This window comes from Denticeps clupeoides, chromosome 1, assembly GCF_900700375.1.
Source record: "Denticeps clupeoides chromosome 1, fDenClu1.1, whole genome shotgun sequence".
NCBI classification, from domain to species: domain Eukaryota; kingdom Metazoa; phylum Chordata; class Actinopteri; order Clupeiformes; family Denticipitidae; genus Denticeps; species Denticeps clupeoides.
The window spans coordinates 19923803-19949742 of record NC_041707.1 but is presented as its reverse complement, the minus strand read 5'-3'; the positions used below and the strand labels follow the sequence as shown (position 1 = coordinate 19949742).

General features: G+C 45.2%; 2 protein-coding genes across 3 annotated transcripts in view; one reads left to right on the top strand and one right to left on the bottom strand.

Moving 5' to 3' along the window:
- Positions 1 to 1126: 1126 nt before the first annotated feature.
- On the top strand, positions 1127 to 4435 carry otx2b (orthodenticle homeobox 2b). Its single transcript, XM_028977004.1, has 4 exons — positions 1127 to 1245; positions 2474 to 2736; positions 2901 to 3052; positions 3159 to 4435. The coding sequence occupies exons 2-4, from the start codon at positions 2640 to 2642 to the stop codon at positions 3804 to 3806; spliced, it is 897 nt and encodes a 298-aa protein (XP_028832837.1). The 5' UTR covers positions 1127 to 1245; positions 2474 to 2639; the 3' UTR covers positions 3807 to 4435.
- A 13166-nt stretch (positions 4436 to 17601) lies between these two features.
- The window catches only part of tmem260 (transmembrane protein 260), a 29235-nt gene continuing 20896 nt past the window's right edge, over positions 17602 to 25940 (bottom strand). For both annotated transcript variants that reach the window (XM_028996522.1, XM_028996531.1), the window contains 4 exons: positions 25274 to 25450; positions 24014 to 24067; positions 23830 to 23914; positions 17602 to 23506 (listed from right to left, as the gene is read on the bottom strand). In XM_028996522.1, coding sequence (XP_028852355.1) covers positions 23240 to 23506; positions 23830 to 23914; positions 24014 to 24067; positions 25274 to 25450 — 583 coding nt within the window. In that variant the 3' untranslated portion in view covers positions 17602 to 23239. The remainder of the gene's footprint in view (positions 23507 to 23829; positions 23915 to 24013; positions 24068 to 25273; positions 25451 to 25940) is intronic.

Genomic DNA, 25940 nt, shown 5'->3' with positions numbered 1-25940 from the left:
GTTTCGTGTGTGTGTGTGTGTGTGTGTGTGTGTGTGTGTGTGTGTGTGTGTGCGCTCGCGCGTTTATGTGTGTGTGCGTGTGTGTGTGTGTTTTTTTTATCTGGGGTTGCAGGGATATTTAGGAAAGGTAGCTTGGATCGGCGTGTAGACGTGGCGGTTCTGAGCCGGTTAGATTTCGGAGGCGACTTCAGAAACACGCCGGGCTCCAGGCGGCTCAGCGGACGTTTCACTGGAGTCCAAACGAAGTAACCAATCAGAATCCAGACACACTGCTGTTCCACGACTCCACTTTAACACCTTGTGCATCTTAATACCTCTCAAGTCACTGTTTGTATTACATTAGTGTGTGTGTGTGTGTGTATGTGTGTGTGTGTGTGTGTGTGTGTGTGTGTGTGTGTGTGTGTGTATATATATATATATATATATATAGTGTGTGTGTGTGTGTGTGTGTGTGTGTATGTATGTATGTATGTGTATGTGTATGTGTATATGTGTGTGTGTGTGTGTGTGTGTATATATATATATATATATATATACACACACACACGCACACACACTATATATATATATGTGTGTGTGTGTGTGTGTGTGTGTATATATATATATATATAGTGTGTGTGTGTGTGTATATATGATAGTATATGTGTGTATATATATAATATGTACTGTTGAGGTGAGTGTACCCTGTAGTTTTCTTTTTTTTTATTGCATGCGTTTTTTGTCACTTAGTTTTGCCTTTTTGTTGAAGAACTAATGAATCCTACATAACGGAACACGAGCTTTGCCCATTCATATTAAATCCCATTCAAATAAAAAGCGTTTTTCTTTGTTTGTGTAACTGTTCTACACGTCGTCTTTATGAAACCATCTGAAATAATATCCAACATTGACCCCAGGCTGGTTTTCAAGTTCTGTGGCCTCAAAGTTTCATTTAAAAAACAGAATCACGGAAACCTGATAATAAGAATAAGAATATTCCCGTTGTTACGAAAGCAGGGAGACGAGAACGTCGTACGGTCGGCGCTCTCTGCTATTGGCTGAGGAGTTCGCGTCAAAAAAAAAAAAAAAAGGGGGGGGGGGTGTCTGGCCGCGCGACGCTCCACCGCAAAAAATAAGCGGCGCGCGCGTCACGCGTAGACCTGTCGCCCCGCGATCCCGCTACTCCGACTTTACCACCAGCCGCCCCGCGCTCGGACTTTCCGGCCCACGCCGCGAGTTTCCATCCGGAGTGGGGACGCCTCCCGTGTAAGTTCCCTCATTTTCGTGCCGTGTTCGTGGTGTTCGTTTCCACAACGTGTGAATAATGACGCGCCGAATCGTTTATCGGTTGGAATCGTTACGCGCCACGAGGTTCAATTCGGAAATACGCGACAGATGGAGATTTTTTTTTCGGCGGTTTCCGATAGATCGTATTTACTATAACCATTAATAACGCCGTAATTACGACTGTAACGAGAACAGCCAGGTTGGGGACAGGCTCGGGTCGGGTTCGAGCCGGCAGCATGTCGAGTCGGATTCGGTCTGATTTTATTCCGAGTTTTAATTTAATGTTCCTGATCCAGAACGATCTGATCTGATCTGATCTGGTTGTTTTGTTGGTTTGTTTTTTTGAGCGCCGATAAGCGCGTGCCCGACCCGCACTTTGTTATTTAGTTATTATGATTTTTAAAATGATTATTATCGACGTTACTGTACCTCGCAGCTGAGCCTTTATTCGCTCTTCCTCATGCAGAAAAACCGGCGCCGAGTCCGGAGCGGCGTCCGGTAATTAGGGGAGCGCGTGCCGCTCGGATTATCTCGTTAATTTATCAACAGAGAGAGAGAGAGACACATTCGTCGTAATTAATTGTCGGACGGGGTAATTATTATTGAGCGGTGGTGCAACTGGTAGACGGGGGTCTGCACAGATTGGGGGAGGGGGGGTGGGTCGAGCTGAATAATTATGGAATATGAACTCGCGTGTCCGTGGGACGTCTGGTGAAGGAAAAAAAAAAACGTTTATGTTTTATTTCGAAGACTATAATAAAAAAAAAAACCATCTGTAAGTATATTACAGTAATAAATGAAAACACGTGTATTGTTTTTAAAGCGCATTATAAAGTAAAAGCGCGAGTTCCAGCGCGTTGGGAAGTTGATACTGTAGTATGGGGCAGATCGGGGTTCCTGTCCCCGGCCTTTGTCTCCGCGGATGGCGCCCAGTCAGCTCCCTTCTGCTCCGGGGTCCCATGCAAATGACTTGTTGCGGCCGCGCGTTGTTACTCGGTGTTCAGGAACGGGGCGGGGGGGGGGGGTGTAGTAGTAGTAGTAGTAGTAGTAGTAGTAAGAGTAGCAGTAGTAGTAGCAGCAGTGTTGCAGTGGAGGAGGGGAGCGGGGTTAGGGGAAGGAGGGGGGATGACAGCTGGGGGTCCGCGGGCCGCTTTAAGAGCGGGTTGCGCCGCGGAGCAGATAGAAACTCCACCTTCTCTCCGCACAGGACCTCCGCGCACCGGCATCAGGACGCAGAGCAGGGAGGAGGAGGAGGAGGAGAAGCCGAGGAAGAGGAGACGAGGAGAGAGAGAGAAAGAGAGAGAGCGAGAGCGGCTACTTTTCTTTCCTTTTTTCGTTTCTCTCCATCCCCGACGACGCCGTCCAACTTTAGCATGATGTCTTATCTCAAGCAACCTCCTTACACGGTGAACGGCCTGAGCCTGACCACGTCCGGCATGGACCTGCTGCACCCGTCCGTGGGCTACCCGGGTACGCGCACGTAGTAATTACAACTCGAATATACAGAATTAAACGTGGTCTGGTAGAATTGTTTTTTTTTATTGTATTATATATGCGTGAATTAGTGTTTTTTTTTTTTTTTTTATTATTAATAATAATCATGAATGCGCACGTGTTTTAATTGTCGTGAGCAGCGACCCCGCGCAAGCAGCGGCGGGAACGGACGACGTTCACCCGCGCGCAGCTCGACGTGCTGGAGGCGCTGTTCGCCAAGACCCGCTACCCGGACATCTTCATGCGGGAGGAGGTGGCGCTGAAGATCAACCTGCCCGAGTCCCGGGTTCAGGTGAGCTCACGTGACCCCGGCAATTTCACCAAATTCACCAAAAAAAAAAAAAAAAAAAAACACCTTCTAACCCCCCGCACGTTCCGGTCCCGGTTCCCGGTTCCAGGTCTGGTTCAAGAACCGCAGGGCCAAGTGCCGCCAGCAGCAGCAGCAGCAGCAGAACGGCGGCCAGAACAAGGCGCGGCCCGCCAAGAAGAAGAGCTCCCCGGCCCGGGAGGCGAGCTCCGAGAGCGGGGCCAGCGGCCAGTTCACGCCGCCCTCCAGCACCTCGGTCCCGGCCGCGTCCACCAGCAGCAGCATCAGCAGCAGCGGCGGCGGCGGAGGCGGCGGAGGCGGAGCCCCGGTCTCCATCTGGAGCCCCGCCTCCATCTCCCCGCTGTCCGACCCGCTGTCCACGTCCTCGTCCTGCATGCAGCGCTCCTACCCCATGACCTACACGCAGGCGTCCGGCTACGGCCAGGGCTACGCGGGCTCCACGTCCTACTTCGGCGGCATGGACTGCGGCTCCTACCTCGCCCCCATGCACCACCAGCTGCCCGGGCCCGGCTCCGCGCTCAGCCCCATGGGCACCGGCGCGGTCACGGGCCACCTGAACCAGCCCACGCAGGGCTACGGCGCCTCGGGGCTCGGCTTCAACTCGGCCGCGGACTGCCTGGATTACAAAGAGCAGGCGGCGTCGTGGAAGCTCAACTTCAACGCGGACTGCTTGGATTACAAAGACCAGACCTCCTCGTGGAAGTTCCAGGTGTTGTGAGGCGAACACGAACAGACGAAACAAACCAGACAAACAAACCAGACAAAACACACAACAGACCACGCAGTCCCGAGTGGAAACGTTCCACCTGTCGCCCTTCCCGGGATTCCACGCTTCTCGCTTTCCTCTCCGCCGAGGGACACCGCGCGCGCGTGTGTTTGTGGGTGTGTGTGTCGCGAGGCGACCTGGATGCACTACTTTATTTAAGTTAAAAAAAAAGGTGTTTATAAGGAATCGATATGTAGTTTTTAAGAGACAATCAGTGTGTGTCTTATATAAATGGTACATGTGTGTGCGTGTCTATTTTTTTTTTTTTTGATTATTTTTATCTGTGCTAGCCTTCAAAACTGTGATCTGTTGTAACTGTATGCAATTTGTGAGCCTTCCGCGCCCGCCAACACTCTGCTGTGATTTTATTAGATCTCGTTTTTTTTCCAGAAAAGAAAATGATGCAAAAGTAATTATTATTATTATTATTATTATTATTTGGAGAGCGGGAGAGCGGGGCGGGTCTTCTGTCTCGTGCGACTCACGTGGTCGCGGCTCCAATTCGATTTTTTCCCCCTTTGGGCGGCGAGGAAGCCTCCGTTACAGAGGAATATTAATAAAATAATCTGTGATCCATTCGACATGACGGTGGTGCGGGTTTAAATGCGTCCGATGGTGTGTGTGTGTGTGTGTGTGTGTGTGTGTCAACCATTATAATTTACTCTGATATATTAACACGACACTCATTTTCACTTCTCATTATTTTAATTGCCAATTTTAAGCAAAGTTCTTGATGTGTGTGTGTGTGTGTGTGTGTGTGTGTGTGAGAGAGAGAGAGAGCGAGAGAACAGAAGGTGCTCAAATGGTACAAGATTTCATTCTCGTTACAATCAGTTCGATTACTTCACAGCCTAAAAGAACAAAAGAAAAAAAGAAAATGGCAAGAAAAATACGGAATTTTTTTATTCCGTCGTGACATAAAATGGACATGAACGAATAGAGAAGAAACTTTAAAATGACAGACAATTAATGAGGTTTACGACCGATATTTCTCTGAATTTATTTTAACGAATCCTTTTCTCTTTTTTTTTTTTTGGTTTAAACATTTAATGGATTAATGGATGTTTGTGAATTTTGTTTTTATAAAAATAATTTAATTTCTGAAATCAGGTCAAAACAATTTTTTTACTTCTTTTTTTTTTGGTGCAATGGAATGAGGGAAAAATATTTAAAAAAAGAGCTCCGGGTTCCGGTCCGAGCCGCGGCAGCAGCAGGAATGCGCGGCCTGGGAAAGTGGCGCTAATCCCGGCCTCAAAGAGCCGCTAATCCCGATATTCCACCGGCGGCGGGGCTCTTTATGGCGGGGGTTGGGGGGACCCCACATTCCGGAGGCTGTCAAAAAAAATCATCATTTTGCCCAAATTTTCCTCATGTTTAGTGCGTAAAAAAGAGCAAAATGAGCACGACTGTCGCTCGTTGGTTAAATTTAATCCCAATTAACTGGAAACGAACCGGTCGAGTTGAAAACTTTTACTACTGAAACGATGATTATTATTATTTCGATATTTTGGAAGTGTTGGTGGGAGTTAGAGGAGGACCAACAGGCACCCCGCGGTTCTCTTCTCCTTTTTTTGGTGGGTGGGTGGGTGGGGGGGTATCTGGGGGCTTCTAGCTTTTTTTTTTTTTTTTTTTAATAAAGGTCTGACTCCAACGACCGAGGCCCGGACGGAGATTCGCCACGCCTCCCAGCGCCATTGTTGCCGGTCCGACATTCAATTAGCGTCCTTGACATCGCCAATAATCTGCCTTTCATCCGACCGCCCGTCTGAAGAGGGCGCGGAATGAAAAGCGCGTCCCGTTTCAACTTTTTTTTTTTATTCTTCCACGGGGACCGAAGCGTGAATGTCGGTGTCTTCACTCGGTCCCAGGCAAACTCCACTTCCGTTCTGAGGGGTATTTTTTTTTAGGTTTATGTCGTAATACAAAAAAAAAAACAGGCGGAGGGGCGGCAGTGACGCGAACCGACGGTGGAACGTATATACATTTTTTTAAATTATATTTATGTTATAATTACTTCAGTAATTATGGTATTTATGCATTTTTTTCGTTCCTCTTTTAATTTTAGGTCACGTTTTAGTCAGTAGAGGAGAATTGTTAGACGAATTTCGTGAAATTAACGCGGTGGATTTATCCATGATGGCCTGTCTACAGCTTTCGGGGTTTTTGTGTAAAAAATGTCATACTTGCAAACCGAACTACTGTGGAATGGATGTGTGTTATTTATGTGGTGTAGTGAAGACGCCGCCGCAATGAGAATCTTCACAAGGAAAATAATAAAAAAAAAAACACAAATAATAATTTATAGACCCTGTTGGATTTTTTTCTCCTCTTTTTTTCGTATTTTTTTGCGCAGATGAATATAAAATGAATCCATGGCTCTGCTGTCTGAAGTAAAAATTCAAATCATCGTGGCATCAGAAATATGTTTAATAATTCTATAGTAGTTATTCGTATAGTATTTGAGGAACAGAATCGAATTGTATTTGTGGTTTCTTTAGATTTAATCGGCATCCCTGAAATATTCCCGGATTCTGTAAATGTCGCATTTTAGTAAATGATAAAAAATGAACATTCCGCTTTAAAGGGAATAAAACGTGAGCTCGACGCGGTGCCTGGTAACGGATAAGTAGGTCAATTACGACAGTTGTCGCCATTGTACAGCAGAGACATGTGTCGCTTCGAACAATGGTTAATTGAATTTTGAGCAACTGTACACCAGCACCCCCCCACCCCCCACCCACGCGCCCGGCACCCCGAAATCTTCTGCTTGAGTGGAAACTTTTCAGGACTCGAACCTTCCACTGGCCTCGTCAAAATGTGCGATTTTTCAGAACTACCTGGTCAGTCACGTGACGCTACTCATTAAAGATGTATTTGATATACATAAAAATAAACAAATGATTTGCACGGGCGCAGAATAAAAATGGGAGGTAAACAGAGCCCCCCCCCCCCCGAGACCGAAACGTGTCGCTCCGGGTAGAGCTGAAAAAGTCCGGCCAGTGTGGAGGACGTTTCCACGGGGCGTCTCAGCCCCGGTTCCCGCCGGGACAGTCTTTCTGTTTTTAATTAAGGGCGGCGCGTCTCTGGGGGGACATATGGGAGGGCAGACGAGCCCTAATCCGCTGCCCGCGCGAGTCCACGCCAAACAATGGAACCCCGATTCACCCGGTCCGGCCGCCTTGAACCCTGCTTCAGCACGTTCTCGGTGAGAGAACGTTGTCGGCCCACGAGAACCCACAGGGACGCGGGGGTTCGGGAAAGTTCCACAACCCCCCCCCCCCATCAAATGGTTCAGTTTGCTTAATTTGGTCTGTTCTGTATTTTTTTCTGCAGTAATTTATGGCAGAAAGGTTATGGGATGGATCATTGATTTAGATGATTATTGACCAGACAGGCAGTTAAAAAAAACTTCACATGCACCACCCCACACCCACCCATGCACCCCACCCGGCTGGCAACCTGCACAACCACCACATCACTGCACTTCCCACCCCCCCACCCCACATGCACCCCACACAATCACCCCCCACTACTACCCATGCACCCCACCCGGCCTTGATATGGTGTATGGGTGAACCTGTCACGTTGTCGTGGTAACATTCTCTCTCACAAAAAAAAAAAAAAAGAAAACACACATACGGAAAAAATAATTTCCTAATATTTACAGCAGCAACATTAATAACATGATGACACCACTGATAACCACAATATTTATAATCATCTACCAGCATCTCATTACATTTAGCATACATAAATCAAGACATAAATCAACTGGTATTCTACAGAGACCATCGCAACACCTAATAGAAGCAAAAAAATAAAAAGTACAATAAGGAGTTTCTACGTTAGTGGGAAGAAGTGCTGGGGATGTTTTAAGTATTAAGAGAAGTTACGTGCGTCTTAAACCCTTTTTGAAGATGGGAAGAGACTCCGCTGATCTGACGATAGGAAGTTGGTTCTGCGACTGCGGAGCCAGGACTGAAAAGACTCATCTTCCTTTGTGCTCGGTGCTCTGGGAGGAAGCATCTGAGAAGGAGCAGGTCCTTGGCCTAGTGAGTTTAATGTCAGCAGTCACAGGAAAGCAGTGCAAGCGTCGCAGGCTCTGCGGAAACTTTGGAACTTTCAAGGCCCATTAATATTTACAGCTACAGTTTCAGGTTGTAAAGATATAGAGATGCTCAATACTATAAGAGGCTTCAAGTGTCCGAGGGCGGAAGAGTTTAAAATAGTCCAGTGGGAACATTAACCCCCCCACCCATGCCCACACTCACGCCCACACTCTGCTTTTGACCATCTCCTACTGTTCTGCTCCTCAGAAACAAATCCTTTAAGAGGCAGAGATGCTCTCCAGAATCACTGTAAACAAAACACAAGTGCATTTCCTATAAACACCAGACCATTAACAGCACACACACACACACACACACACACACACACACACACACACACACACACACACACACACACACACACACACACACACACACACACACAGGCTGCTTTTAAACTAACAAATGGCTGCAGATTCAGTCCACTTATATTTATAACACAAAGTAAAAGAAACACATAATGCTGGAGAAAAGGTGGTCACATGGATTATTTAAACCATTTAAACCATGAAAGAACCACATGAACAAAATGTGCATATCACCATCCGTACAGAAAAGGTGAGTAGACCTTTTCTGAAGAAGAAAAGTCAACAACAACAACAATAACAACAACAACAATAATAATAATAATAATAATAATAATAATAAAAGTAATAAAAATAAATGACAGGGAGCCATTTCCGGACTCCTGAATAGCCAATATTCTCTTTACCAGCACATCTAAATTTGTGACATCATCAATGAATTTGATAATCTTGTCAAAGATTAAATTAAAAGGGTTTTGTGCGTGTAATAACAGATTTAAATGTTTTAAAAATGAATTCTAAAGGGATTGGGGTAAGCGCGCTAAAAAGCATGTGATTTTAATTTCTCTCGACTGCTCGCACAAATCCATGGATTTGCAGAGATCTGAAACTGATAATAATACTAGCGGCCAACTCGAAGGTCTGCTTAAATGCAGGCAACACGCACGCGTGCCCTGCACACACTGCACACACTGCGAGAACGTGTAGGGTTTCCATTTTCTTTCTATTTTAACAGGTCTGTTCAATTTACCAAATTTAACCAAACCAGCAATGGCCTAAATAGAATAGAATGCAGGGTCTGGTTTAGTGGGTCCAACCCAGTAGAAGGAAACCACTCCCCTATTTCAGACCCACAACTAAGATTCCAGGTCGAAGGTATAAAACTCCACGGCAGTAATCCAGGCCTTCACTTGGCCAGGCTGGTAAACCAGTGCATGTGAACATTTTTAACTAGCATGGAATTTCACTTGATGGCATGATATTTTTTTTTACATTTGTCAGAATAGTGAGAGAGAGAAAAAAAAAAATCCATAAGAAGATTATGGGTCTTCAGCATATGCTGCAGTGAAACACGGCGTCATTTTACTATGTCCACAGCTCACATTAATGCCTAGTTAGTTAATGCCTAGTTAAGGCCTGGAGCAATGGTCCATCAACAGGCCCCATGAGATTTTTAAACCGCATGAGATTATATAGGAACCACTACCTAACGTTTATGACATCAACCGTCCCCACATTTTGGCCCATAAACCATTAATGAAAAAATCTTCTTAAATGGGCAAATGGAAATAGTTTTACAGAGGATTATGGCTCTCTAATGGCAGCATGTTTTAACGTCTTAAACGCAGAATGTTGCCGGGCCTGAAAATCCTGAAATGGGCGAAAATGCTGAATTATAATCCCTCATCGACAAACATTCCGGGAATATCGGGCCTAATGGTCAGTGCTGGGAACGATTTGTGACTGAAGGAGAAAGGAAAAGAACAGGATGACCTAAACCCACTTCAAAGAAATCAAGATTCTGGGCTTTTTATTTTTATCTATCAGTTTAACCCTTGAAGGTGCATGCTGGTAAATTTGAGCTTTAATTTTTTTGGAACTTCAGGAGCCAGTTTACCTCAGCGCTTCCAGTTTGGGCCCAGTGGGAGTCCTCATTAAACCAATTAGGCAGGTGTACTGGGAGATCTGGTGATTCTGGCAGCTCCTAATCTCCTCCATGTTCAAGAGATGTATACCGGAGACTACAAATTAATTTTTCTTCCCCTTTGGGTAGCCCTTCAGAACATCTCACCCACTTTGATGAATAGCAAATTGCCATTGCCTGTGAGTGAAACATGGTGCCCAGAGGAAGGAGGTGGTTGTCCAGTTGGCTTGTGTTTGGTTTTGAAGAATTTTCGTTTTATTCTCCTAATATGCTCCTACTCTTAGTGTAATTAGTCTCTGAAGGGTCCCATTGTTATGGGATGGAATAGGTAACATGCTCCCGGGGGAAAATCACATAATCCTAATCAAAGAACATGACACCGTGTTTCAGGTTGCCATGGCCTTCTCTGCGGTGCCCAAGGGCTCTATGGTCTGTGGGGTTTTGGTGTGATCATGGTGTCTTACCATGTCAGCCTGTCCACCTCTCTTTTGTGAAGGGGTTGCTTGCCTGCTTTCATGGAGGCTGTCATGATTGGAAAGCGGCCCGTTTTCCCACCAGGATGAAAAAGGTTGCTGAAACATACGGACGGAAACTGAAACTGTCTTCCAAACAACACTTCAAAAGCTTAAGGCCACAGGAACAAAGCGAAGACAAACCTGAGTCAAGATCCGTTCCAAAAAGGTCGTGGAACATCAGATGATATTTGCTGCCGTGCAGCTGTCTGTCAATTTGTCAGTCTTCACAAGATTAGATATGTTCTGCGGTGCCCCCGCCTAATTTAATTTTAATGGTTTCCTTAATTACCACAATTGTTAACTCCAGTCTGAAGAACACGAATGCGTACAGCCATTAGCTTTGCTAGTTGTACTGTACTCTGCAAATTACACCTCCATTGGTGGGTCCCATGTCGTATCATCACTCCATGTAGTTACAAAGGTCTGGTACGTTCTTATATGAACTTCCAAGTTCAATGATTACTCCTCTTTGCTGTCATTTTGCTGCTAGACATTAGAACATCTCATATTTCCCTTCGTAGAACCTGTGTTGGTAGGCCAGTTGGGGTATGAGCAGGTGCTCATGCATGTACGGGTGATGTTCGGTCCTGAGAGACCAGTCACCTGGTTTTGACAGGCCTGGGAGTGGAACGCTGATGTGGGCCCTCTAGGACAAGGGACGGCCAACCCACACATAATCCCTTTAAACGACTTCTTTCATTTCTCTCTCTTTCGCCGCTCTCCTGAGAGCATATGGAAGGGTGGTTGGCCAGAGAAGCATGTTGGAGATCAGGACAGATGCAATCCCCCCTTCCTCTCTCTCTCTCTCTCTCTCTCTCTCTCCTGAGCCTTCTACCCACCCACCCACCTGTTTGGTGGGTCCCAGGAGCCAGCGCGTGCCACACCAGCCGCTTGGCCACCAGTGATTATCCCACCCAGACAAAAGGGGTATTTAGGCCGGTCCGTGGCGCCTGAGGGCAGGCTGCGCCGCGGAATATCAGGGGAGCGCACAATGTGGGAAAGCTGGCAGGCTTCAGAGTCCCGGGCATGGCCTTGCGTCATGTGACCTCGCACTTGTTAAAGGCATGAGGAATAGTGCTAATAATCCACTGCTGTTTTGTGAACACCTTGGTGCAAAGGTCCTACATCAGGACGAATCTCTTCCTTCCTCCACAAGTATTTTGATGACGTCTTCCCCTTGAACGCGTAGTGCGCTTTTCGGCTGCTGGCCTTTTGTGAAGGTGTCAGTGACACATTTGACTTTGACCTGAAAAAAAGCACTCAAACAACACTGAATGGAATTGATTGACCCTCAATTTGCTTTCTGGCAGGCAGCCTGAGATAGACTTGGGGAGCCCTTGGGGAACTGAGGATCAGAGGGGTCAAGTCAAAATCTCCCAGAGTGCAATTCTCTCAACCTGAAGGTCAGTCTTATAATCACATGGCGCATAAAAAAAAATAATAATAAAAGCCACATGTTGAGAATCACGTACTCGTTTTACACGACAGCTAGTGAGGAAGTCTTTGTTCATCCTGTTACCATGGTTTAGTCATTTAATTACTTATTTTAGTACTTAATTCAGCTGAAAAGTGAAAATTGCAGGACTAAATATGTCAACTGTTTATGATAATTGCCACCACCCGTCTGTCAGTGTGGAGCGTGATGACGTTCTGTCTAGACTCTGTTACATCACTACATCACTATCTGGGGTAACAGTGTACCATGTTGTTTTGTTTATCACCATTGTGACGCAGTCTCGCCAGACCTCGTGACCCGCAACGTGCCTCCCTGTTTGTCGGCAGTTGTTTGGCCTACTTTCATTCACAAAACACAGACTGTGCAATCGCTCAGGTTTTCCTGCCTGGCATTTCCATTTTAATAAAGCAAACAAATGCAGGCGGTAAGGACAGCTGAAGCACGGACGGTGGAGAACAAGGCCGCCGTTGTTTCCCTGCCGCTGAAATACAGCGTCGCCGGCAGCAATGCTTTCCGACCGTGGCAACACTTCAAACAAAAGCAGTCAACTGCAAATTACAGGGTAGTTGTCTGAAACAGCACAGTTTAATTAACTGTAAATTATACTACAACATTAAAGGTTATTGGCAGGGATGAATGTTGAGGGACGAATATTTTGACCATTAAAATAAGTGCAATAATTCAGCCTGGTAAATTGAACTAAACTAGTATTCCTTCTGCCTGACTGTGGTGGTCCTGCAGTAGGAAAATGTAGGCGATGAGGAAAGGGGGGGGGGGGGGGGGGGTTAAGCGTCATTGAAGCTTAATGAGGTGAACGAGAGTTGGTATGAGCAGTAACAGCTCTTCAGAAGAAATCAGCTGTTGAGCTTCATTTTCTGCCGTCTGTGTCACCCTCCTGCGTGCACGCAGCCCCCACCTCCAACACACGCACACACACACACACACACACGCACACACACGGTCCTTAATTAGTGGCACACTGACTCAATTCATCACTGTTCGGTGAGTGGGGTGGGGTGGTGTGCGTGTGTGAGAGAGAGAAACTACCATAGTACAACTAAACTACTACTGCTGTAGCAATAACAAAGTATTTTAAAATATTGCACAAATTATGACTTAGAGTGTGAGTATGCATCTGTGCGTGTGTGTGTGTGGGTGTGTGTGTGTGTGGGTGTGTGCACGCGAGTGTTTGCAGAGGCCTGGAACAAAACTAGCATTGATTGCAGATTTAGGTCTCTTGTATTATCTTGGACATGAGCACGCATGCATACATGTGAGGGTGTTTATGTGTGATGGTGAGTTGCCGAGACCCCATGGGGGTCCCAGATGGGGTAATGGGGGGCTTAGCATCAGGATTACAATGACACAGTATTAGCTTTGGATTGAGCGGTGATTACCCCCCAAAGCCACACGCTCGGCCCACACGCAGTCGCACGGGGTCAGCAGGAGGGGGTTGGCTGCACAAGCTACAGTCCACAGAGACACGTCAAACCACGCGTCACCAGCATCACGCCAATCTGTCACTGTATCTCTTCATCCATTTCCTCATCTTTCTGTGTATCTTTCTTTTCTTCCATTCACTGACTCCACCCAATCAGTAAATCATTTTGGGCTCAGCCTGGGGGTCTGATGTATTTGTGAAGAGATAACGCAACCCACCCCCCTTGGGTATACACTGAGGAGTAAGTACACACTCAGGTACAATACAGACAGAATCCTCAAGTGACTCAAGAGACAAAAAAAAAAAAAAAAACACAGTAAACTGGAGACAGACAGACAGACAGACAGACAAAACAAAAGCGGCTGATGTCACAGGCCAAGGCCTGGTCGGAGGTGGGGGGGTGGGGGCGCGCGCTTGGCCAAGAGTGGGCCAGCAGCCCCACTAATTAAATTCTACCAGGTTAATCCCTGCCCAGCGTCCCATCTCACTCTCCCCTCCACAGCAAACAACAAACACCCGTCATTAACAGACACACACAGAAGAGGCATAAGAAGATGAAACAAAAAATCGGGGCAAAAATGGAAGGAAAAACAACCGGACAGCGTCCTCGAGTAGCCTAGCAGACGGCACTGTAGAGAAACATGACAGAAAATGCTAAATAAATGAAGATAGTAGCATCCGTTGTGATTTCCACTAAAGCGTAAATACCTGCTGCTCTTTATCGGTCAAGCCTGTGTGGCCCGAGGGAACAAATTCCATACAGCGTCATTTCACACTGCGCAACAAATACAACAACGGGATCAAATAGATCACCCCTAGAAGCTGAATTACATTTCTTTTATTCGAAATGTCCCCAGCAGGTTACCGAAACAGACCCTCAGAGTGTCCCGCTTTAGACAAGTGTTCAATGCCTGTTCAAAACCTGTACCTGCTACACTATGCGTACAGCGTATTAATATTCAATTCAATGAATCGTAAACAACCTCTTTAATTATTCAAACCATGACCCATCAGGAACAAGGGCACGTTAAACCAAATTATTATGAAACTGTCAAAACAATAGCACTGCTGCCATTCATAATCAGCCACATTTTGTGACCTTTGGCCCCCCTGACTCTGCAGCACAGCTTGAGGTCCAAGCCACTCCCGCCTCCTCAAGGGGAGCAAGGCCTTAGCCCTGTCATTCTCCCAGCATGCTTTGCTCATAAAAAGACCTCACAGTTCTGTGAGTCTCAGCGGCCCCATGGGGAGCGTTTGACACTGAGGAATGGTGTTTTCGTGACCTTGATGACCTAATATAAAAGGCCGTCAAATTGGCCCACTCACCACCAGTTTGAAATGTTAGTAGACCAACGGTCATCCACAATTCCCATGAGCCACTGCACACAGCCATTGGCTGGTGACAGACCTTCAGTTAAATTCTAGCTTTCCTTAATCTTAACTCAAGTTGTGATAAGATTGCAATATTTGCGTTTATTATTTGCTGTACGCATGTGGATTTTATATACATAAAAAACTTTTTCTTCAGTTTTGAAGAATGAATAATGAATATATATATATATATGTGTGTGTGTGTGTGTGTGTATTTAGATATGCTAATTTAAACATGTTTCATCAGTCCAGTGGGCACTTTCTCATTTGCGGGCGCGTGTGAGTGCGTGCAAGTTGGCATGTTGGCGTAGCGGGCACGCTCAGAGGTGTAATGTCTGATTAGGGGATTACAGGGAAGTGCTTCTTTGCAGTTCTCTGAGAAACAATTATTAACATGTTAGTGTCTCTAATCCTGGATAAACACAGCTTTTCAGGAACAACAGCGAGAGAGCGAGAGAGACTCCTTTTCTCTTCCTTCTTCCTCCCTTTAAATTTGTCTCTAAACCCATAGTCACTTGAACTCAAAAGCCTGGCTAATACTGGTGGAGGAGCTGAAGGGGGAGTGCATCTGTACCAGTGTCATTACCCAGTTACCTCTCCTCGCAGCTAAAGAGGAGCTCCACTGTCAGCCAATCTGGAGCCGAGAGAGGGCATCATGAATGGGGTGGGGGGTTTGCCGGGGGGAGCTGCTGGCATCGTGTTAGCACAGCTCACTGAAAGGGCACTGGGCTGAAGATGTTTGCAGTCTGTAATCTTTTTATTTGTTTGTGCGCTGCTCGTGTGTAATCAGCTTTCTGGTGTTTTCTGGGGAGATTTTTGGGGTAGAATTGCACCAAAAAAACAGGCCCAGGTAGACGAACAGGAGGCTGGGGAAAACAGATAAGTCACGTTACCATTTTGTGTTATCTACTGCTGTATTTATTAATTCATTCTGCTCCCTCCATTCCGTTCTTCCTTGTACTTATGGTAGATTTGGAACCACTGGAAACTGGTTCAAAACTGCACTTTCAGTGAAGATATGACAGTCATCTAAAATTCTGACTTTGATCAAAGCCACGTCAAGCCTTGTGCCCTGTTTTCTGCTTCCAATCACATCACATCAAGGACTAAATGTTCACTTGCTGCTTATTATATCCTACCCACTACCAGATGCTATTCTATTCACCTTACCTGTTGTTTTAAAGTGAAAGTGACGTGACTGTCATACACAGCACAGCACACAGTGACACAACGAAATGTGTCCTCTGCATTTTAACCATCACTCTTAGTGAGCAGTTGGCAGCCATGACAGGCGCCCGGGGAGCCTGTCATGGCTGTGGACGGTGTGTGTGGACGGTGCTTTGCTCAGTGGCGGATCGGGATTCGAACCAGCAACCTTCTGATTACAGGGCTGCTTTCTTTAATTGATAGGCCACCACTGGCTGATTAGTGCTGTTCAGTGGCGACTTCATAGTTTTACCACCTTGTTCTTGAAAAAAAAAACAACAAAAAAAAACAAAGATGTCTGGACATTAGTTCCTCAAAGTATATATATTTTGGATGGTAATACAAAATATTAGCCCCTTGCCTGTGTGCATGGAGATGTGTGTGGATTCTGCCTAGGGCAGACAGTATATTAACACTCCCAGCATTGTGACCTCATATTTTTACGTTACGAAAATGGGAACTGTATAAATTCTGTCTGATACACACGCACACAGCATCTACCTGGTGTGCCCTTTAGCGCTGAAATCAGACACAGGCAGGTGATCAAAACAACCCATTAGTGTCCATTTACACACTCACCCTCACACTCACACTCCTCAATCTGCTGACTGGCTGCTCCGCACACTTGGAGTGCTGCTTTGAAGAGGTGAACTCACTCAAGGGTCCTCTTACTGTCATGAGTTAGTGACGGTGTGTGTGTGTGTGTGTGTCAGAAATTTCAAATATGTAGTCATAAAACCAGGCCTTTGATGTTTTTGTGTGCAGTGTTAATGTGCCATCAAGAACGTCTTCTGAATTTGACAGGAATAAACAGATTAAAACAAGAAACGACTGCTTCCTTATTTTCTGTATCTGGACGCAAAGGATAGAATTACCCATACTGCCTTTTCCTGCTGTAGCAAAATTATTCCTGAATTATTGCTGGAGAGGAGCCCATAGGCATGACTGGCAGCCTAATACACAATGCTTCTCTGTAAATACATCACACACAAGACTAGACATGAGGGTCAATCTGTACAGCCTTACATTTGTTTGGTTTATCGGTCAGGACCAGCAGTTACAACATACAGTTACACATTCTGGTCCCTTCGGTCTTTGGCACAAGGCCGGAAAGGGACAGGTTTCAGAACTTGGCCCTCAGTCATGCTCACTTGTAGCATACTGACCTTCCTGGACTTCTGGTGGGTCAATCTAATGAAGGGCTGAAATTCCACTAGGTGCTAGTTAATACATGGGGACATAACAATCACCACCATACCCAAAACAACACTTGCTGTTAGGATAACCCTCAATGTCGAGGCTCTTCAAAAATCTTTCATTCAGAGCCAATGGCTTGTGTTCTTTTTTTTAGTGAACAAATAACCAAATGGAGAACCAGATGCTACTGGCACTCATGATCTCACGTAACTTAATGGGTCTCCCCGCCCTCCAATCACCCACCCAGCCATGCATGCTCCTTGCAGGTGGGGAAGGTGGCACAGGCTGGTGGCTGAGAGGGGGTCTGCCCATCTGGCTGGACCAGGGTTTAGCCCTAATCCCCCAGCATCTCGGCAGGGGGTCGGTGCGAGTAGGGGGTCCCCAGACTGCAGGCCCGACCCCCACCTTGTCCCCCCCTCCCCTAAGTGCAGATGCCTAAAAAAAAAAAAAAAAAAAAAAAGTGATGCGACAGAACAAATAACAGACCTCAAACACAAAAACATTCTTTCAAACTATAAAAACTATTTATCGTAGGTCTTCGTTACAATATTACATATATTTTAATTCAGAGCAAGGCTAAAAATAATGCTAATGTTAACATTATTCTGAAAATATATTATTTTAGCTCACTCAAAATTATTATTTCACAGAACATAATGTAAGTATAGAAAAGCAAAGACACACAGTATAGCCTTATGAACAAAGGACAGCATCTGCTTGCACAAGTGCGCCCGAACGCCTGATACATGACGAAAAACACACAAATAATTAGAAGAGCAGACAGATACACAAACACCCCGCAATACCCAAAAGCAATCACCCCAACATACACACCTAACCACCACTAATCCTCTAGACTCTGGAAAACACACATATAGATGCACACAAACACATGCGCGCACACACACACACAAACATACATTACACACACTCAGCATCATTATGTTTATCACTCTGCGCCAGCCCACCAACACCCATCACTCTAATTCCATTTGTCTGTTTAGATTCGTTTTGCTTTAATCTCCTCTTGTTTGTGCACATCTGCAAGCTCTGCACCAGCAAGAGAGAAGGAGGGTGGGTGTGTGTGTGTGTGTGTGTGTGTGTGTGTGTCTGTATGGCAGAGATGAAGTGAGGAGGGGTAAAAGTGAAAGAGGGGGTGAGGAAAATGGTTTAAAGAATAATAATCATGGATAGAGTGCTGGAAATGTACAAATACTGTGAACTGGAGGAAGGGGGGTAATTTTTTCACTCTCCACCCAGCTTTGGACCCCGCATCTAGAGCTCCACCAGTAGGGGCAAAGAACCGGTCTCTCCTTCGATAAAATGAGCTCTGCGATTCAGGCATGGTGCAGCCGCCAGGCCCTGCAGGCCCTGGAAGTCTCTCCAGTCACACCGACTCGCTCACCATCGCAACATTACAGGCCTTTTACACAGTGTTACAGCACATCTTATTATCCCGCTCAACTCCTTTCATTAGCCCAATTGGATCCTGGGATTTACATTTGTAAATGGGAGAGCTTTTTAGATTAGCTGGTGTCTGTCCATTATGAAATGTTCTCCAAATGTTGCACCGGCATTTCCCCAACGTTGAGATTAGACCCAGTCTCTCAATGTTTAAATATACCCCAGTGACTGCATTACCCCACCAATCCTGTATGAGTGAATATCCCCGGATGATGCCGACGTGTATTGTAAGCAACAATAAATTAAAACCTTCCACCATGTCAATTTAAGCTCCTAAGTGATGGCTAATTCATGGCTAATCAGTTGCAAATACAGCATAAGTAACTCATCTTACTAATAAGTCAACTGCTTATAAGATTTGCCCTTAGCTTCAGCCGACAATAAGGTTCTGTTCAGCCCATTTATATACAGTATATTACTGCCAACAAAGAGCTGACTACCTGCACTGTTATTTATTATCCATAAGACTAAATATAAGTTATTGGGCTCATGCTTTCTGTTCACAAAAAAAAAAATGTAAATCTCCATTAAAAAAAAATATCTATATATATATATATATATCACATCACAGCTACAGCAAACTACCAATTTCTCCCCCTCTCTGCTTCTCCATTTCTCGGCTTCGCTTCTCAGCAAGTGAAAATGTATAAGAAGCTGGCAAGCTGCTGGTCCCGGGGCTCTCATTCAGATACGGCCGCATCGAGGGGAGGAGCGCGCAAACACTCCGGCAGCAAATTATGAAAATGGGCCTCTGTGTCCTCAATGGTGCCTGCATCCCCTAATGTGGCACAAAATTACAACCAGGGGGCACAAGGCACACAGGGCCGTTTAATTGATGGAAAGCGCTGCCGGCCAATTCATATGCATGCGCTCGCGCATAAACATGCGCGGCAGTCACCTTCCTCTGATGTGGACTGCGATAGCATCTCCTCCCCGTGGCGCTCTTTCTTATAAAGGACACCGAAAGACCTGTGAGAGGTCCGCAGGGCCTCCATAAAGGTGTCTAATTTGTCAGTTTACTCCTCAATTATTTAAACGCGGGCTGTGCAGGAAGCTTTCACTCAGGCTTTCCTCTGCTGCCTGAAAGATCACCGGTAAACAGGAGCTCCACAGATCCTAACATGCTGGACAAAGCACCTATATTTCCAGTTATGTTCTGTATCGAAACGATAAGCACACTGCATTTCCAGTAACGCTGGTTACCCCGTCTACCCAGCTCACACAGAAATACCCAAGCGAGAGATATTCTACAAACTGGGCTGTACCGAGACATTCTACAAACGGCACTGCTCTAGTAACCATCCCTCTACAGATTGCAGTCAGCACGCTGCCCAAATTCCTGCCTATATTCCCTCTCACGCACTGTACCGTGGCTCCATTCCTTTCAGGCATCTGTCGTGGACACCTATGCAGAGCCCTCAGCCCTTGGGCCCAGTTTGCCCAACTGGAGCTATCCAGGGTCCTGGGCCACAGAATTGATAGGCCATTTCCAGGGAAATAGGGATAACTTCCCATCCATCCAACCCCATCCCAATAATCCCTCTCATATCAGCCTCTATTGTTCAAAGGCTTATTTAAGCGAGGGATGGGAGGAAAAAGGATGTGAAGGTGGGGTTGTGATGCAGAGAGAGAAGGTGGAGTGGAGGATTGGTCTGTATGTTTAAGTGTATGCGTAGGTGATTGTTTGGGTGGGAGTCTGAACACACCCAACACACACTCAGTCAATACACACACCAGAGGAGTAAACATGAGGGACCGACCTCATCCATTAGCAGCAAACACTTAAACACAGTTGGAGAAATCCTTTCAGTCACCTGTTCAAACACTGCAGCAGTCGGACTTCTGCACTGTACCACGAAGGCACAATGACAGAATACACACCTCAAAACATAAAGACAAATCAGATCTTATTACCTTTAAATCCACACAAACAAAATGTATACTCAATGTTAACATTAATATTAATAGTGTATTAGCCTTAACATACCGGGCAGTGGTGGCCTAGCAAGTAAGGAAACGGACCCATAACCAAAGGTTGGTGGTTGGAATCCAGAACCGCCAATGTGCCACTGAGCAAGGTACCGTCCCAACACACTTCTATCCGGGCGCCCATCATGGCTGCCCACTGCTCACCAAGGGTGATGGTTAAAAGCAGAGGACACATTTTGTTGTGTTTCACAATGACAATCACTTTATAAATCTTACTGACATGGTTAAAAAGGCTGACACTACAATCATAAATTATTCCACAATTCACTCCACACCGGTTTTGATTGGCTGATCATCCATACTCCACCCAACACTTTTCTATGTGTTCTAGTGCCAACCAAGCCCCCTTCCTCCTCCCCTACCGCCCTCCAAGTGTGAGTGGAGGGGAAAGGAGATAGGCCCCAGCTAAAGCCCTCTTTTCAGTCTGGGCTGCAGCAGGGTCTATCAGAGCACAGCACATGGAGGTGTTGCTTCTGCTCTGGCATTTCGGACAGTATCTACTTATAGCCGGGAACGCGCGAGGGGGGGAAAAAAAGAAAAACAGAAGGGGGCAGTATTATCAGAGGAGGATGAGAACAGCAAAGGCATTTTTGTCTTTTTATTCCTTTCCTAAGCCCTGGGCTTTGCTCCCAATCCGATTGGTCGATACGGCCAGGGATGTAAATGAGATGCAAAGAGGAATAAGGCTGGCTTCCCGTCTATTGTGTGTGTGTGTAACTGTACCCCCACCACTGAATGTCTGTTGGTTGACTTTTTACAGGATACCATGGACCAGTCTGTCTCTCACCTCATTCTTTTTACTTTTGTTTCTGCTAAAGATCTTTCTAGTTATTCTGGCTACCAATCTTAATCCATGACTCCTCTTCTTCAAACCTCATCGCTGTCCCGCACTTCCTGCTCTGCTCCATCCTTGCTCTCCTCTTTCCTTTCTCTCTGCAATGACAAATCTCATGATCACGTTAACCAAGATATGATTTCAGGACCTCGAGTGTCTGCACATTGTTGTTGACAATACATTAAATGAAAAAGATTTTTGGTGTAAACCTGAGTAAGGAGTATGTGGAGGGAGGGAGGGTAGAAATTATTTAGGGGGTTAGAGAGGATATGCTGATCTCCCTGTTTATACTCATGGGAGTATAAGTGAAATATTTCACATTTTCATTTAAATCCAACTGAGATTACCAGCGAGAGGGTGATTTCAAACAAACAAATAAATAAAATCCATCACTTTTAGCATTTAAAAGGCCAGGCCAGAAGAAGGCTGGGAGGGTAGGTTGGGAGCATTTCAAGAGCCATTCCAAGTCTGGCCCAGATTAGCGAGCAGCACTTAATCCCCATGGCTGGCCAAAAATTGGGTTTCCCCTGCAATCTCAATCCCAGAACCCCCTGCTCATAATGTGCAAAAAAAAAAAGACCCATAACAGCAGGAGGCCTAAGGGGGGGAGGCAGAAATGTGAAAGACTGGCAGGGGGTACAAAGTAACAATAAATTATAGTAGATGGAAATACTAGTAGTCAGACATAAATTCCTGAGCGGCTGCTGATAAATATGTTAATGAGTATTAAATCATCACGACAACTGAACAGAGCAATAACAGGAAGAGCCACACAATGGAGGAAACTAGACTGTCACCCATGTTAAGGAAGGTGAGAGGAGTCACTGAGGGGTAACGTGTGCATTACTATATTATTACTAATTTCAACCATTTTCAAATTCTGTTCTTAAACAATATAGTCATGGACAAAACCTTTTATAGACAGTCCATACATTTCCGCATGTCACTGAGAATGAATAAAGTTTATAAAAATGTGATAAAATCTGTCACATTCACTACTTACTTAACTAGATTAATAATTATGCTTTGTATGAATATTATACTTCTGGCAATGTTGAATCAAATGGCAGAAAAGGTTTGTTATGATGATCAGTTAAGGGACAAGTTAATGATATAACAGTGCGGGCAACAAGCCATATGCAAACTGAAGAATGGCAGGGCTCCAGGGCAGCCTAGATGTGGTGTTCATTGACTCCACAAAAACATGGCACCACAATCTGTTCTCTTGACTGAACTCTGAAGGCCGTCATGCACATCAAGGTAGACATAGGTGTTAAGAATAGAAGAATTTTGACCAAAAATGCTGTTGCAATAGCTGATATGAACCTCCTGCCCAGCCACTAGTATCTGGTCCTGGCAGAGGATTTTAACAAGGAAAAAGAGGAGAAAGATATGCACATACACAATGTAATTGGAAAGATTAAATGTTTCCAGTTACATTTATGACTGAAGTACAGTACAGTTGTGAGTGAGGGTTAATGGCATTAGGACATAAGGTTTTCCATGTCCATTCTGTTCTCGGTAGGCATGACTAGACTCCCATTACATTTATATAAACCAAACAATAATTGTGTGGTACACGCAGACTTCAGCAAACTCACGGTCAAGCACACTGCTTCAGAGATTCCAATTCATCTCATTTCTATTTTAGGCTCTTTGTACCTCTATCTTTGAGAACCTTTGTGAATGAACCATCTCTTTCTCTGGGTAAGAGAATTTTCTTTTCTTATCGCAGCTTTGGTTCCTATATCTGCGGCTCTATGCCTTCATGGTCTTTTCTATCTGTGTTTCTAAAGTTCGGTGTTGAGACTCTTGCTCAGAATCATATGTCTCTCCTATCAGTCTTTGTGCCTCAGGTCTTGCGTCTTTTCACTTCTCTCTGGTTGAGGCGCTGTTTCTCCCCACGGAGGTGGGCGATAGCTGACTGGATGGCCTGGTTCTGGGGGTCGGTGGGGTCTTTCTCCAGGTAGCGCCTGAAGTGCCGTATGCTTCGGTCCAGGAGGTCCTCTGTGCTGTAGACATGGGATCCAGAGCGCAGGAGCCTCTCACACGCAAGGGCCAGGTTCTTATCCCAGTTGGGTGGGTAGTCAGAGTGGCCGTCCACAATTTCACAGTACAGCTTTTGGGTGAGAGACCAGATACATGATAAGCATACACTTATTTCTAAGAATACAGGAACAGAAACACAAGACATTAATTATAATCTTAATCTGACAATCAGACTGAAGGATTACAGTTTGGTTAGTTTCAATAGGAAAAAGAATCTAAGAAAAATCTAGAGAATCTAATACATCCACAATTTAAATCCAGATCCAATGGTTAAAAATCACGTTCAAGGTTTAATTCCAGTGCAATATTTGGTTTTAAATGAGCTTGACTGATATATATTGGATTCATTTCAGTATTATGTAGCCTGATTGAGGTTGCTTTGAAGACACTCACGTTGTATGACAGCTCATACAGACGAGATTTCACCTGTCCCCTGTTCTTCTCTGCCAGGTCAAAGAGAAAGAAGGCAGTCTTCATCCTGAGAATCATTTTCACAAATATATTAACATCGTATATTAATATATTAGCATCGTTCCATTCACAGGCAGCACTTCTATGAAGCCAAAGTCTCTGTTACCTGGCCTGCCACATCTCATCGTTGGCAACTTTCTCCCAGGAGACCGGGTGGAAACTACAGAGAAAGACCAGGGAAAAGAACCACAGGGAAAGCAAATAAACACACCCACTCTCACCGTAACCCCAAAGCTATGCATGACATGGATGTGCAATTTTAACTCACATTTAAATATTTTCCCTTACAAGAGTTTTCTTTTCTCACTGCGGTGCTCAAGAATCTCAGTAACCATTTGATTAAGGATTTTTCAGGTGGATTGAAAAATAGATTTTAATGGAACTGGAATTCCTCTCAGTATGAGAGATTGATCAGAGCAGTTTGATAAGACTGAAGTGTCTATATCAGTGTTTGTGAATTATTTGATCAGTCTGATAATTAAAGGAATATTAGTGTTTCCAAATGAAGCCAGTGATTGCCTGCATAGCTCCAACTGGTCCATTAAATACAAGTTACAAAGTCAGACATGTCAAAAGATGGAAGTAGCGCCACTGAACGGTTGTAAACACTCTTGGATAGAAACAGAACGCTGGCTGCTTCTAATGTCATAATGGTCCCATTACACGCAATTAGCCAGACTCCAAAAACCGATGTTGTCAGTTAATTTCTGTTTATCTGAAGCCAAAGAGCCACTAGACAACCTCCACCAGCAAACCATGCAGCACTCAAATGACCCACATATCGCTGCTACTCCTTCCCACACTGCATATCAGCACGCGGCCTCCACTCCTTCAAAGGAATACTTTAGCGTGCAACTTCTTCGCTAATATATGGCTGGAGGGTACGGACGGACACGCTTGCAGTGAGGAAGAGGCGAGCGATGTCACAGCATTCAGCCCCGATTAGCCTGCTGAAAGGGGCTGTGATGGAAAACGACGGGGCTGGAGACTATGTCGAATTTCACTTTTTGCACACGTATTGACCACGCGCAGTTTTGAAAGTCATTAGGGTTCCTCCAGCAGACTAATAACCGCTCTGAAGCACAGAGATGCCGACTGTGAGTGTGTGTTGGTTTGTGTGTGTGAAAACGCGGTATGTATGTAAATGTCTAGCTGTAGGGAAATAAGCAAAAAACATGGAATTTATATTAGGTGGAATCAGCACATCACAAAACATAGTTCAGAAAAGCAGTTAGAATAACTTGTTCTTCGTTAGGAATGTTTCATTAAAGTAAGATAAAATGAAAACGAATGAATATAAACTAATAAGCAAATAGACACTGAATGAACCAAAAACAATCGAAAAAAAAAAAAAAAAGTCAGCAACCTGTTGTGCGGCTCACTCCAATTGTAGAGATTTCGGGTGCGGCGTACCCACTCCTCAGGGTGGAAGGGGGTTTGGGAAGGGACCAGCTGCTCGCAGACACCCCAGGGCCAACGGGAGAAGCTCCCCTCCCAGCTGGGGTCCCCCTCAGGCAGCCCGATGCAAGCAAACACCGGCCTCCTGGAGGCACGGGCAAACATTATGCTGCTGTTTGGAGAAGGCACAGCCTTTATCATTCACAGACAGCACTGCAGTGGGGAGGCTTCGGTTTTACAATGAGAAACAGCCTGGTAATATGTGCCATTTACATATACTCTACAACCCCATAGTAAGTAAGACAAAAACATTTTGTCCATTTCTAATTGTTTACTAAGGTATGTTTTCTCAGTTGGACCACCATTCTGACATGGCAGCACAGGACATCTGAATGATGATTTGTGAATGGGGTTAAGCTCAGAATCAGATGGTAGATTAATAGCCATTAATAGCAACCCCTAAAAACCTTTACTTGAGTTTTTGATCATTAGAATCTGTATTTACCGTATAAATTGGGCTTGCAGCAGTGCATTCCACTGCACATGATTTTCTTTCAACACATGCTAAAAAGGCTACTGCTTAATCATATGTGTTAATGTGTTTTCCCTACATGGATTCATACCCCTGAGCTTCA